The sequence below is a fragment of the Pseudorca crassidens genome, chromosome 3, assembly GCF_039906515.1.
Source record: "Pseudorca crassidens isolate mPseCra1 chromosome 3, mPseCra1.hap1, whole genome shotgun sequence".
NCBI classification, from domain to species: Eukaryota; Metazoa; Chordata; class Mammalia; order Artiodactyla; family Delphinidae; genus Pseudorca; species Pseudorca crassidens.
In genome coordinates, this window is record NC_090298.1 from 36,418,068 (window position 1) to 36,433,946 (window position 15,879).

The window sequence follows — 15,879 nt, forward strand, 5'->3', positions numbered from 1 at the left end:
TCCTTACTCAAGCCAAAAGTACTAAAAAATATGTAAAGTGACCATTTTTAAGATCTTGGAAAAGGAAAAGACCTTTCTAGGCACAAAACCAAAGGCAGAGACCATCATAAGAAAAAGGCATATACATGACTATAAACTTAATACTATACAAGTAAGAATGGTCTGCCCTTGGACTTCCCTGGTGGCGCAGCAGTTAAGAATCCACCTGCCAGGTTTCCCTGGTGGCGCAGTGGTCAAGAATCCACCTGCCAATGCAGGGTACACGGGTTTGAGCCCTGGTCCAGGAAGATCCCACATGTCACGGAGCAACTAAGCCTGTGCACCACAACTACTGAGCCTGTGCTCTAGAGCCCGCGAGCCACAACTACTGAGCCCACGAGCTGCAACTACTGAAGCCTGCGTGCCTAGAGCCTGTGCTCCACAACAAGAGAAGCCACTGCAATGAGAAGCCCACTCACCACAACGAAGAGTAGCCCCTGCTCACTGCAACTAGAGAAAGCTCCTGCACAGCAACGAAGACCCAATGCAGCCAAAAATAAATAAATAAATAAATTTTAAAAAGAAAGAAAAAAAAAAAGAATGGCTGCCCTATTCTCCCCTGCAACTTTCTATAAAGAACAGTCTTTAGCAAAGAAGAATGGTCAAATTCTAGTACATTTAGAAGTAGTTTTCCTTTAATTTCATATATACACACTAACCTTTGAAGTAGCAATTGGCGGAAGTTGCCACTCTGTGGGCTAATTGTCAGATGATGGGACAGGTAATTACAGAGGCGAGCTCCCATGTAAGAGAAATTTGGGATAGATGTGGCCTTTCAAAAAGAAAAAAGTTTTATATGACACAGACACATCAAGTTATTAATGCAAACACTTAACAGCAATATTCTAAAGAGGAAAAACATTCCTGCCCCCAAAACTGTACAGAAAAATGTACAAGTCATTTGTAATTGTTAGGCATAAGGATATTAACTCTCCCTCCCAACCTTACACCAAGAACCAGAATAAGTACAAAGAAAAACATTAAGGTAAGCTCTCCCCACCATTTACCCGAGGTTAGCAGAAAGCAAAGAGATAAATCTCTCTTTACACCAACTAATTTTTGCACAAAATATGTACATGTACCCAGTTGCATAGTGCCAATTATGAAGTATATTTGCCAAACTAATGATCTGTGGCATTTCTCAGGAATAGGATGGCACCAACTTTGGCATCTAGCAGTCCAGAACAAGAATCCCAGGCCTGTTTTGTGACCCTGGATATCTCTAAACCTCCCTGAGCTTCAGTTTCTTGATTCCTAAAGAGGTAATTAATGGTACCTGATGCAAAAGATTAACACTTCAACAACACTCCAAACACTTGGGGTAATAAAAGAGGAAATCAAAAGAAATAAGCTATTTTTAATAAGAAGACAGTGGAAAAACACTAAGTATCAAAGACTGTGTGACATAGCCAAAGAAGTACTCAGGAAGTTTAACTTTCACTGCAGTTTTTAAAGAACAGTAGAATACACACATTAAGAGGTTAAGGGACTTGGCCAATCTCACAAAGGTAGTAGTTTACCAGAGTCTAGATCTAACAAATGGCCTGATGCCCCTCCAATCCTATGTTGGGTCTAGTTACTCATGTGCAACCTTAGACAAGTCATTTAACCTCTGTTAAGCTATGTATAAAATGGGGATAAGAGTAATACCTTGCAACCACTGAGTATTAAATGAGTTAACTACAGGTCAAGTGTTTAGCATTGCCTGGCATGGAGTAAGTACTTTATAGTTAGAACTTTTTATTTCTAATTATTTCCTTGCTCACACAGGACCCTGTACATTTCTCAGCAAGGAAGAAAGACTGATTCCTCCTGACATTCATGTATGTACCCCAAAAGACTTGAAATTCAAAATTTATACTTTTCCCATTATTGGCATTGCCTGTTTTCCTTTACTTTTAAAATTTAAAGTAAATTTAAAGACAACAAGGCTGGTCATTAAAGTTTCCTGCCTCCCTGCTATACCTCAATTTTACTTCCATAGACAACCACTTTCAATTCTTTCAGCTGAAAAGGTTTTAACCTCCGTATCTCCATGCTCCATGATTTGAGTTTAGCCATTTCTTACTAGCTCCCCACGAAGGAAGATAAGCATTTACTTTTCACCCTGTTTAACCTTACTTCATTCCACTATGGTATAACTGTAGATACACCATGATTTTTTTAAATAGTTTTGTGTTTCCCTTTACAGTTGTACCATGTATTATGCTGATTTCTCCTCTCTTGCACAACCTTGTTTTCCCTAGACTTAATTTTTTCTACTTTTTAAATATATTTCTCACTGACTTCTCATTAGTTCTTTCTTCTTAATATCTTCAAACATAAGGGAGTGTCCTCATCTTACCAGGGAAGTCTCTCCTGGAGCATTCTGCCCGATTCCAGTGAAGCCTTGTACCTCTAGGCCTACTATGTGCATGGCTACTATCTTGGGATCTCCCTTCACCATCATCTGGATGATTCACTTAGCTTCTCCTGTAAAATTCCCTGTTTCCTAGTTCCCATGTCTTCATCCTTAAATCCTCCTTTTGGTGGAGTACCTCCTTCAATAACTTCAAGAAGGATTATGATAAAACTTCAAACTGGTTACTCAGTGCAAAAAGATCTAGACAGTCTAATTTTTTTTAGATGTTCAAGCAATCTTTTTAGCCTCATTCCATCCTTATCCTAGAAACTTTTTGGAGATTCTGCATCATAAATCAGGGCGATTCTCGACTTTCCCCACTGGCTTGGAATTCAACTTTTAAAAAAATCCGCCAGGTCAGTTACCACTCACCCATCTGAGTTCTAGTCTCCAAAATGGGTACTTCTATCTCCTTTCGCCATATAAGTCCTTATGGGCTTTTGGTGTTCTAAAATCCCCACACTGTCATTTTACAGTAGTATTTGGTGAGGAATCAAAATTGAGTATGTAGGTTTAATCTGCTTTTTTTTTTTTTTACTGTTGGTAAATCTATATCACTGACCATAGAATGGTAGGACTTAAAATATATGAAGCGTTGGCTTTGAGACAATCACAGAAATTGTAGTTTGTTAGGTTAGAGCCTTTCTAACCAACCCTGATATAATACGAGCATAATAAGAACTATAATAATATAATTCTGATATAAGAACTATAATCAAGCAGCCTATTGAAGAGCTGAAACTAAATAGAGCCAGAAAAGCAAAAAGAAAACAGTAAAATTCTTCCATTTTCTTATCTAATATTCCTTTTTAATCCATTTAGATGGCAAAAGTAGGAATCAGTACAAATAGAGCAGATCTATCTTCCTAAAACCTCAAGCATTTTTAGAAATCTAAGAGTTGGTCAGGTAATACTGAGGTCCAGTAACAATCCAGAACAAACTGGAAAAGTAGTCAAATGAAACACGAGGTAGGATTAAGAAAACACACAAAAAAACAACCTGCTATCATAAGTCACCCTCACATATAGTCCCAGTTTGAGCTGCTCTTTCAGCAATGACTGAAACAGAAATATAACCTTTGGTGGCGTTTATCTCCTACTCTGTTTTTGGCCAGCCTCCTCACTGACCTTAAATTTGTCTTCAAAATTGAGTGTTGTCTATTTTTTCCCCCTTCAAATAGCATTAATGTGTCAGTGACCAATATGCTAGAATTAAAACTAAACTTTGTGTGAACAACCTAGACTGACATTAGATTTTTTAAAGGAATTGAGATGTAAATCCTTGAAATTTTTAAAGACAAGCAGAAATGTTAAGACTTAAATCAAGGTGTTTTGTGGTCCTTTTTTTTTTTTTTTTTAATAAAGAATCATTTGTGAGGCAAAAAAGTTCTCCCATGACTTTTTTTCTCCCCTACTCCAATAATGGCAGATCCTTATAAAACAGGGGTTTGGAAAAAAGGCATGATACTCATGTAGTGGCCTCAGAAGTGTCCAAAGCTCCTTCCAACTGCCTACAGAGCCTTGGCTACACAGGAAAATTTGCAGTCTGGCTCTAGTCCTGGATCCCTAATTACAGAAATTCTGTACAACAGAGACTTAAAAGCTCTCATGAACCATAAAGAGTCAAGGAGTGTGGAGGCTGGTGAACACGTACCTGGCCTCCCTCAAGGAGCAGCCACCACCTTTGGGCATCAAGGAAGCTATCCAGTGATTGCCCCATGCTATTAGCCAACCTACCTGTTGATAGATGAGTTCCACAAGTTCTTGCAAAGCATCATCTGTTGTAACCCAGCCATTCAGTGTCTCTGCAAACTGTTCAATTTCAGTTTCAAAACTGCCAGGCTGCTCTGTAAGATGATTCAAAAAATCCTGAACATATTCTGACAAAGTGGGATAATCCTCACAACCATCCTCATAGGATTCCTATAGATCAAAAGGTTAAACATAAATTAATCCATGCAACTGGCTAAAAAAACATGAAGCAGCTTTGAGTTGGGATGTCTCTAGCTCAAATTATATTTTTAAGAATCCTTAACCTGATAAAATGTGTTATTTTCTTCAAAAAGTTAAGTCCACTTCTTCCTTGCCCAATAGCCAAAATGTTATAATAGAAGGGCTTCATCTCGCTGGGTAGAGAATTGTCTTCTCACCTCTGGTAGATTTACAAGACGGCTGAGAAATAAAGTTTAAACCAACATTTCATTATAATACCAAGATCAAAATTAAGATTTATAGATACAATAAGATCCAGGATTTGTTTCAAAATGGGAGGGGGAGAGGGACCAGAGATATAGAAACAAGAATGGCCACCTGTAGCTAACTACTGAGGCCATGGGCATTCATTATACCATTCTCTATCCTTGTAGATATTTGACAATTTCTATATTGAAAAAAGAAGTTTGTCATCTGTCAATCCCCAAGGACATGGAAATAAATATATAGTTAAGTGACTATAAAATATCATAGTGTACAGTGGTAGGAGACTTGCTATGTCCAAGTTTCCAGCCAATCTTGATAGTAGCAACAGTTTCCAATTAATATCTATCACTACCACCCCAATGTTCATAGCAACATTATTTACAATAGCCAAGGTACGGAAGCAACCTAAATGCCCATCGACAGATGAATGGATAAAGAAGATGTGGTACTTATATACAACGGAATATTACTCAGTCATAAAAAAGAATGAAATAATGCTATTTGCAGCAACATGGATGGACCCAGAGATTATCATACTAAGTGAAGTCAGTCAGACAGAGAAAGACAAAGATCATATGATATCACTTACATGTGGAATCTAAAAAAATGACACAAATGAACATATTTACAAAACAGAAATGGAGTCACAGATGTAGAAAACAAACTTATGGCTACCAGGGAGGAAAGGAGGGAGAAGGGATAAACTGGGAGAATGGGACTGACATATACACACTACTACATATAAAACAGATAACTAATAAGGACCTACTGTATAGCAAAAGGAACTCTACTCAATACTCTGTAATGACCTACATGGGAAAAGAATCTAAAAAAGTGAATATATGTATAACTGATTCACTTTGCTGAAACTAACACAACATTATAAATTAACTATACTCCAATAAAATTTTTTTTAAATATACCACTATCACCTTTAAGTAGTTCCCAACCTTTTAATTAAAAGAACACAAAACCATATTTTAGTATTATTTAATTTTTAGAGAGACTTACAGCCAATAAAAATTTCTGGGAAGACAGACAAGGGATAATAGTAGTTACATCTGGAGTGAGGAAAGATTTATGTTATAAATACAGACCCTTTATTATGAAATTGTGAAAGCAGTTAAGCATTATAAATGCATGTATATTAAATAATTACTTAATGTTAACCACAAACGTGTGAATTTTACAATTAAAAACTAGTTTAAGTTTCTGATATACAGTTTAGAGTTTTACAGATTTGTAGTATCCTACTATTAATGACAATGAAAAGCAGGAAGTCTACAGGTCCCAGTTGATGGTACTGATTTCTTAACTGTTCCTATCAAACATCATTCATTGTGGCAAAATGCAGTTTAGAACACTGATTTCAGTCTTTTTTTTCCCCAAATAAGCATAACTCTTTTAAGAGAATTTGAAGTGTGAAAGTAAAAGAGGAAAGTAGAGCTGTTCTGAAAAAAGCTGAAAAGGGGATTCAGGGCCTGTTGTTTCAAGCAAAAAGGGAGACACAGTATTCTGAACAGATGAGCACTCCAATGTGTTTGAATTAAAGCTTGTATTAGTTCTCTAGTACCAGATTTCTTAAAGTATACATTTCTTCAGTCTTCAATGTGAAGTCAAATGGCTTCCAAGCAGAGGAATATTTAAGTTTTATTTTTCTTAGAAAGAGTTCTGTGACAAGAGGTTAGGAGGGACATCAACTAGAAAACTCACTTCCGGGGGGAGGCGGTACATATGGGGGGATAGGGGTATATGGGAACTCTCCGTACTCTCCAATCAGCTGTGCTGTGAATCTAAAGCTGCTCTAAAAAACAGTCTATTAATTAAAAAAAACAAAAAAGAAAACTCACTTCCCAGTAGGTACTTTGAATACACTGTCAAGAGATGAGAACCTAATCCAAAGCAGTGGGATAAAAGGAAATGATCACTTAGGTGGAATAGTCGCGACTATTTTAGTTAACTTGATTGGAAGCGGGCAAGAGTGTGAAAGAGGAAAGTGAGTCAATACACCACAAGCTTTTAGCCTGAGCAGCTAGTTAGAATATAAAAGTATAAGAAGAGGTTTGCAAAAGATAAATTCTTTTTCGTTCTTGAGTTTGAATGTGAGATCCTCAGAAAAGGTCAAGACAAATGGAAACACAAGCCTGGAGTTAAGAGGAAGAATTAGATTCCAGAGTTATCAACAGGCAGGTTGGTGATGGTCAGATTCTAGGGGATTCTAGTATCACTAAGGGAAGTAATAAAACAGAAGACAGAACCTCAGAGCCTGCAGTCTGAGGGAAGGAGGAATGGTCTCAAAGTTGGGAGGATGAAGTACTGCCACAGAAGCCAAAGGAAAAGGTAAATGAGGAGAGGTGCTCATAATAGCAAATGCTACAGAATAATGTCATTGGTTAAAATCTGAGAGAATGATGGTTGCAGAGTCTTAGGAATCAGAACTATGCACACAGAGAAAAAACCTGAGTAAATTAGTATCTTAAATATTCAGTTTTTATAAAAAGGAAGAAATCCTGAAAGACTGAAAAGGTACCCTTGGCACCTAGAACAGGACCCACACTGGGAATTAAACCTTATAGATCATACTGTGGTCAACAAAGTCTATTTAGATGAGGTTTAAGAGGACGATAGATTTTAAAACCCAAACAACATCAGCATCTGTCACAAAAATAATATCAGTACAATTAAGAGGATCAGTCTGCAGAGGTTTGAACGGTCAGTGAGAAGTAAAGTAGTACCAACAGTGAATAATTTTTCATTTTGGAGAATATCACTATTGAAAGGCAGAAGAAAAACTGGGCAGTAAGTTGAAGGAGGATGTTCTTAGCAAAAGCTGGGATTTTTTTGTGCATGTGGGGGGGGGCGGGTTGTCTCTTAATGAATGCTTTATCAACTCCTATGTGGAATTTTTGGTTCTCGTAAGTGAACCATGATTAAATATTCAAGATGTAATGGCTTACCTGAGAAGAAGCAATGGCCAGTAATAGATGGATACAGCAACTCAATGGTAAGAAGGCATGGTAAGCAGTAAAATTCTAGCAGTGGGATTAGAGGAAGGATTGAAGATAAAAGGCTTGGAGTTTTAGAAGGGTTATGAAAGCACAGCAAAAGACTATCAGAAAAAATTTAAAAAGCATGCATTCTTGAGAGCAGATCCAGCTCAATGATACCAGGCAATAGCTTCTCATGTGTGTAACAAAAGCAGACTCAAGGAATTTCTGGAAACCCAGCTAGGAGACCACTAGAATAGAGGCTCTACAAAGACAAGAATTTTTGTCCATTTTATCCACTGCTGTATCCCCAGCCCTTGACTCGTGGTAAGCATTCGACTTTTATTTTATTTTATTTTTGGCTGCGTTGGGTCTTCATTGCCGCACGCAGGCTTTCTCTAGTTGCGGCGAGTGGGGATTACTCTTCATTGCAGTGCATGGGCTTCTCATTGTGGAGGCTTCTCTTTGTTTCCCAGCACGGGCTCTAGGCGCGCGGGCTTCAGTAGTTGTGGCTCACGGGCTCTGGAGCGCAGGCTCAGTAGTTGTGGCACATGGGCTTAGTTGCTCCACGGCATACGGGATCTTCCTGGACCAGGGCTCAAACCCGCATCCCCTGCATTGGCAGGCAGATTCTTAACCACTGTGCCACCAGGGAAGCCCTCAACTATTTCTTAATGAGTGAGTGACTTTGGATTACGGTTACTACAAGGAAAAGTTTCTCTCATAACCAGATTTTATCCTAAGACTTGGGAAAAACAAGGATTTTGCTGTTCTGTGACTAACTGGATTGAGAAAAACTCCTAGCTTTGACAGAGGGTAAAAGGGTAAGGCCCGAAAATTTATCAGGGCAGGGGTAGCAAGCTTGAATGCTTATAGAACCCAGGTGGATTACAGGCAAATGAAGTAAGCCAGTGAGCAAATTACAGCTTACACATTCTATATAAAGGGGCTGCCTCTATTCAGCTCCAGCCAACTCTGCTCTACCAAAACAGCAGTCCAGTATGGCCAGATCTTACGGATTTCAAAAGAAACCAAAAAATTCAGATTTGCAATACCTAATTTAAGTACTGGTAAATTATAAAGCCCCTTTTAAAAAAACTCAGGGCCAAAAAAGACACACCTGCAGGGTACACGTGAGCCACAGGCTTCCAGTCTGCAATCTTTTCTGGCAAAATGAGTGCAGCAGGATCTCAGGAGACCAAGGAGCACCTAAAAGATGGCCGTGGCTCAAAGGAGGTGGACTAACATGGCTCAACACACTGCTCTCAGGAATCACTTGAACTATGTATAAAACTAGTTGGCAAAGAACTGCAAAAAAAAAAAAAAAATTGCATCCCTCCCACCATAAGATAGCCCAAATCAATAGCAAGACAAACAAATGAGGAACATTTGTGGTTCTTAAGGTAAGTATCCTTAAGAGTTATTCAACTACTCACAGCTCTCCAATGGTTCCTTTCTTCTCTAAGCCAAATACAGTTTTGGGGCAAGAATCCAGCTGCTCTCATTTCTACTTTACCTGATTGATGGCCCATTCCACCCCAAATCAATTGCTCTTCCTACTATGCCTATATTTTCCCCTCTCCAGCCCCAAGGTTCTTCTTAATGCAGTCTAAGATGCATGAAGTTTCTAAAATATGGAATAAAGCTTTCCCATGCTTTCTATCAAATATGAAAGTCAAGTCCCCCCATCCTCGCCCCAAAAGTAACAAAAAAAGGTGTGCCACCATTAGTTGATCAGATACATTCAAATTAAAAAACTAACACCCATCCACCAGAATGGCTAAACTTAAATAGCAAATACCTAGTGCTGACAAGGAATTAAAGCGACTGGAAACCAAACAGTACTCAACACATACATTGGAACAGTCTCTTTGGAAAAATATTTGGCAGTCTCTACTAAAGCTGGCTACCTTGAGTCCCAACAACTCCACTCCTAGGTATATACCAAACAGAAACAAGGGCAAATGTCCACCAAGGCATGGACAAGAATAGCAGCCCTAATCGTAAAAGCCCCAAACTGAAAGCTACCCAAATGCTCATCAACAGACAAATATTCACACAATGGAATGCTATGAGAATTAGTCACCTCCAATTACATGCTACTATATGGATTACTTTTGATATTGAATGAAAGAAAAATATATTTTATATGACTCCATTTATATGAACTTTGAACAGAGGCAAAACTATTGTTCAAGCAAAATAGCGGTTACCTTTGGAGAGCAGTAATGATTAGAAGGGGACAGAGCGGGCTTTGGGGGTGTTGATAACTTAATGTACACTATTCTGTATATTACATGTCAAAAAATGAAGACCGGAAAAATAGGACTTATGCTAAAGTATTATCATTTCTTCAATCCAGAATGGTCCCTGCCCTACTTATCTATAATTAATTGCTATGCATTTACATAGCACAACAAATTCCTTTCTATATATCCCAATCGTGCTTGGTGTTTTTTCCTGCCATTTAAGTGTGATCAATTTCTAAAATTCTTACGTTATTGACAAAGATGACTCTGAAAGTTTAAAACACTTTATCAAAAGTTTAAAACACTTCATCAAAACTCCCTACATTTCTACATAACTGCTAATTAGAACCAGAAACACTTCTATTTTAACATAACAGAGCCCAGATGTGTATTTCTCAACATTCAAAAACCTACCTGAATTAGTCTGCAGCAAAACCACTGATAATTTACCCTAAAGCTACCAATGAATATTCAGCTGTCCTACTAAAATCAAAAATTAACTTTGCCAGGCCACTATTCTATAGGTTGTCCATAAAGTCAGGACACAGACTTTAGTTTCATAGACTGAAGATGTCCTTGACCACCTTAAATTTATTAGACTAGAGATGGTCTATAGATGCTAGAAATACAGCAGTGAACAAAATAGACAAGATTGTCTACTCTTAAGCTTACATTCTGATATCTTGAAAATAATAACTACAAAATACATTCTTGAATCAATTGTTTCATGATTTCAATAAATTCATACAATGTTTTATGTGTGGTACAGAAAGCACACCAGTATATTGATAAATGATGCAATAACCATATTATTCCAATAATATTAACCTAGAGTTGCAGTAAAAGTGTACTTACTGTATAATTAGAAGAATAACTTGATGGGTAAAATTCAGGGGCGTTCACGGACAGCTTAGACATTAACACAGGAGCTGCAACCACCTGGGGTTTAGCCATTGTTGACTCCGAATTCTGCTGTGGGCTATTATCCTGCGAACTAGGTGGAGCTCTCAGGGGCCTCGTTTGTTCTGAGAAAGGAAAAAAAAATCGGTGTTAGATGCGTTCATTCCCTTGTATAACAACTTACTGTACACTGAGAAGCCATCTGAGCAGGGATGGTTTTTAAGTCAAACAAGAACCCTCACGAAATTTAAGGTTATCGCCAGAATATGCGCAGAGAGCCTACAAAAAGGAACAATAGACTTGCTTTAGCTCATTTATGAACAGACCTGCTTCCTTAATAAACACTTGAGGGCTTATTTTTCCTTTTTTTTTTCTTTTTAAAGTCGGTTAAAAAGAGATGGTTGCCCGCCTAAGGCCTCCCTCTCGGGGGCTGGGGAGGGGGAGGCGATTTTTACTTCCTCCCGGGACAACAGAACTCAGGAGACCGCGCACCGGACCCCTCCCCCAGCCCGGGCGCACAAAGGATTCCAGCGGCCACCTTCCAAACCCCGTTCCGGGCCCGTCCCCACCCCGTAACAACCGGGTCCCTCGGGGAATGCTTTCGGGGAACCGGGAGGAAAGAGGAGACAGAGCGCCGCCCTCGCGCGCGCGCGCGGAGGGCCGTGGGGAAGCGTTTGGCCCAGGAGGACGGGGTCCCCTAGAGCGGCTCCGTACCTGGGAGCGCCCCGGGCCGGGGAGGCCTCTGGGGGCCGGCGGGGACCTCGCACTGGGCCCCTGGCGGCGGGGCCGTCCTGGGCTGGCGCAGCGGCGGCGGCTGCAGGAAGCCCGGGGCTTTGGGCTGCGGCGGCGGCGGGTGCCGCGGCCGCTCAGCAGGCCCAGTTCCGCTCGGGAAACCGCCGCCCTCAGGCCCGCCCCCTCCGCGGCCCAGGCCCAGGCCCCGGCTCCGGCCCCGACCAGCACCTGGGGCCCGATCGAAACCGTCCGACATGCTCCTCCTCCTCCTCCTGCGGGGGCCACCGCCGCTGCGCTCGGAAGAGGACGCCGGGAGAGGCGTCGCAGCCCGGCTCTCGCCGCCGAGCTCACTGGGGCCTCATGGAGGAGGGCGGCGGGCCCCTGCTCGGCTCCTCCGCGCTTCGGCGGAGCGGACGGCAGCTTGAGCACCCGCCAAAGCCGCCGCACCGGAGCGCCCGGCCCCCACGGCTACCCTCCGCTTTCTGATTCTCCCCCAAAACCCAGCTCCCCCGCCTTCAGCGCGTCGGGGGCGAAGGCGGGTCACAGCGGCCCCCCGCGGCCCGGAGGCCCCGTTCGCGGCGGGCCGGCGGCCGCGGTCCTGCAGGCTGCCGGGAGAGGGGTAGCTAGACCGCTGGACAGCCCTGCTCGCCTCGGGCCGGGCGAGGGCATGTCGGGCGAGGGCCGGGCTCGGGGCGAGGGCATGTCGGTTCCCGGGGCGGGCTCGCTTACCCCTGGCGGGCCCGGCCTACATGAGGTTCTATGGAGAGAAGTCACTGACGGTTGATGCCAGGAAAATAAAAATACGGGGGGAGGGGCGTGGAGCCAGAGCCAGGGTTCGTGGACGCGCACCTCCGTGGGCGCGCAGGTGTGTTCAATGACCCGGCGCCTGGGAGACCGGAGGACTAGTCGGGAAGGGGGCTCTGGAAGCTGCTCTGCCACTTGCTACGTGAGCTGCGGGGAGGGGAGTAGGAACAGAATCACAAATGCCCCCCACCCCGGCCCATCTCAATTCACTGTAGATATTTATCACAGTAGGTCACACTGTGACCAAGCTTTACTCTCTTCCCTTTTCTCTTCCCCTCCAGAAATTTTAAGAAAATACCCTACCTTTCAATGAAACTCTCCTCCTTTTCATCTTTTACCAGTGCTGTCCAATCAAAATATAATGCGAACCACAAATGCAAGCCACTTATGTAATTATAAATTTTCTAGAAGGTACATTACGCGCGTGAAAAGAAACAGGTGAAATTAATTTTCATAATATAGTTTACTTAACCCAGTAGATCCCAAATGGTATCATTCCAACATGTAATTAATATAAAGATATTAATGAGAGTTTCTCTTTTTTCATACTAATCAAAATCCAAAGTGTATTTTACATTTTCTGCAATTCTCACTTGGGATTAGGCACATTTCAGGTGCTCAATAGCCCCCTGTGGCTAGTGGCTACCGCATTGCACAACAAAGTTCTAGACATTATTTATGTGTAAATTACTGTTTTAATCAGTCCTGATGGTACTAAAGCCAAATGAAGGATGAATATAAGTAATGAAAAGGAGGGGAAAAATGATTTCTTTACTGTTAGGTTGAAACATCTCCACAAATTGATTGTAGCCCTGTATTTTAAGCAAGCCTTTATGTTTTTCACCATTGTCATCTTGAGAATCATTTCAGTTAAGAAAACTCTTTTTAACCATTTTCTCTTCTTGCTAATGAAGAAAACACTGACATCTTCACCCAACTGCAAGAGGAAAATGGCTCTAATGAAGGCAATCGTGAATAACTGATTCATGCTGTTGATGGTTGGCAAAAATAATGGAGTCAGGGAAGGAAGCCAGCAAAAAGTGTGGTTCCTTGGTGTTGAGAAAGAATGTAGGGTTCAGGGCTTCCCTGGTGGCGCAGTGGTTGAGAGTCCGCCTGCCGATGCAGGGGACACGGGTTCGTGCCCCGGTCCAGGAGGATCCCACATGCCGCGGAGTGGCTGGGCCCCTGAGCCATGGCCGCTGGGCCTGCGCGTCCGGTGCTCCACGGCAGGAGAGGCCACAACAGTGAGAGGCCCACGTACGGCTAAAGGAAAAAAAAAAAAAAAAGAATGTAGGGTTCAAAGTAGGCCAGAGCTTTACTTTGGATCCTGGCCTAGACCCTTAATGCCTGTGCGGTCTTGGGTAAGTAAGGGATTTAGCTTCTCTGGGCCTCAGTTTCCTCATGTATAAAGTAAGTATGTTGTAGCACTGAGCATATATTACAAAGACAGGACAAGATTACAATTTAAAAATTAGGTGAGGTAATGCCAATAACATAAAAATCCATTTTTTTAGGTAGTCGTCAGTCACTTCTTGCCCAGTCTTTTGTATTGCATAAGAAAGCCCCACAAACTGTACGCTCAACAACAGTTATCCTATATGTTCCACTAAAGCAGATGCTCCAATCCTGTCCCAGGCTTTTGTTTGCATTCACTACCCTTTATTTCCCCTTAGAACTTTTATGATGGCTAACCCCTTTTCCTTACCTAAGACTTTCTTATCTGAGGATGAGGCTATTCTGCATCCATGGTGACATCAGGGTATCTTTACAGTCCCTTTTGTTAGATAAGTTAGATAATTGAGATCTTGTCCTTCGCCTCTCCCTATTAACTGTTATACAACTTTAGCCCTATTCTCATGACATATGAAAAGTGGACTTGCAGACAACATGGATGGACTTTTTTACACTGTTGCTCTGATTCTCAGGCCTTCAGATTCGGACTAGAACTACACTACTAGCTTTCCTGGGTTTCCAGCTTGAAGACATTAACTCATGGAACTTAGCAGCCTCCTTGAGCACATAAGCCAATTCCTCATAGTAAATCACACATATATATATATATATATATAAGTTCTCTTTCTCTGAAGAACCCTGAGAAAGAATCTGATATTCAGAAGTGGGGTGCAGCTGTAACAAATACCTTAAAAATGTGGAAGAGGCTTTTGAACTGGTTAATGGGTATAGGCTGGTAGTGGTTTTTGATGCATGCTAGAAAAAGTCGACATTGCCATGAAGGGGTTGTTAATGGTAATGCTGGTCAGGGCTGAGAAAGGAAAAGAGGAGAGCTGTAGAGAAAGCTTCCATCTTCTTAGAATATACAAATAATCATGTACAGAATGTTGTTAGGAATATGGACACTAAAGGTGATTCTGATGAGGTATCAGACAGAAATGAAGATGTTTTTGGACAACGGAGAAAAGGCAATCCTTATTATAAAGTGGCGAAGATCCTCTCCAGCTGTGAACCTGTGAAACCAGCTAAGTGATGTGCTTCCACCCAGTCTGTGGTATTTTTGTTAAAGCAGCCCAAATTAGGCATTTATGCCAGAGAAATGAAGATTTATGTTCACACAAAAACCTGTACCCCAATTTTTATAACAGGTTTGTTCATAATAGCCCAAATGGGGAACAACATAAATTCTTTAACGGGTGAATGGTTTAACTGTGGTATTCATACCATAAAACACTATTCAGCAAGAAAACCACTGATAAATGCAGCTTTGATGGCTCTCAAGGGAATTATGCTGAGTTAAAAGAAAGTAATCTCAAAAGGTTATTGTAGGGCTTCCCTGGTGGCGCAGTGGTTGGGAGTCCGCCTGCCGGTGCAGGGGACACGGGTTCGTGCCCCGGTCCTGGAGGATCCCAGGAGGATCCGGGAGGATCCCGCGTGCGGAGTGGCTGGGCCCGCGAGCCATGGCAGCTGGGCCTGCGTGTCCAGAGCCTGTGCTCCACAGTAAAAAGGTTATTGTATGATTCCATTTATACATGACAAAATTATAAACGTGAAAAAATTATAAAGATGGAGAACAGTTTAGTGGTTACCAGGGATTAAGGAGGGGGTGGGGTTTGGAGAGAAGTAGGTGCGGCTATTAAAAGTATGAAGAATTCTTGCGATGGAACTATTCCGATCTTAACTGGTGGTGATCACACGAATCTACACATGTGATTAAATTGCATAGAACTAACTACATGTGTGCACACACACATACACAAATGAGTGCATGTAAAACTAAGGTGGGTGTATTGTATGTTGTCAGTTTCCTGGATGTGATATTGTATTATAGTAATGCATGGTTATGTAAGACATTACCATCAGAGGAAACTGGGTAAAGGGGAAATGAAATCTCTCTCTATTGTTTCTTACCGCTGCATGTAAATGTACAATTGTCTCCAAGTAAAAAGTTTAAAAAATAAGCCTTATTTCATTTTATTCCATCACTCCCAACTCTTTCCTAGCTAATTCTGTTCACTTTTCCCTGCCCAAATCATCATGGCAACTTATATATCATTTTAAATTAATGGGGGCCTCATTAACAGAGAGAAGAATTAACTGATGTGTTTGTTCTCTT

At 41.5% G+C, this 15,879-nt stretch overlaps 1 protein-coding gene across 4 annotated transcripts in view; it reads right to left on the reverse strand.

The window, feature by feature from the left end:
• Positions 1-15,879, reverse strand: part of PAIP1 (poly(A) binding protein interacting protein 1) — a 42,455-nt gene that overhangs the window by 16,308 nt on the left and 10,268 nt on the right. Inside the window, exons 1-4 of one of the 4 annotated variants that reach the window (XM_067730645.1) lie at positions 12,237-12,388; positions 10,731-10,900; positions 4,178-4,363; positions 699-811 (exon numbers count right to left, since the gene is read on the reverse strand). In XM_067730645.1, coding sequence (XP_067586746.1) covers positions 699-811; positions 4,178-4,363; positions 10,731-10,829 — 398 coding nt within the window. In that variant the 5' untranslated portion in view covers positions 10,830-10,900; positions 12,237-12,388. Of the gene's footprint in view, positions 1-698; positions 812-4,177; positions 4,364-10,730; positions 10,901-11,489; positions 12,007-12,236; positions 12,389-15,879 lie in introns of those variants that run through there. The other 3 variants (XM_067730643.1, XM_067730644.1, XM_067730646.1) reach the window with 3 other exon arrangements.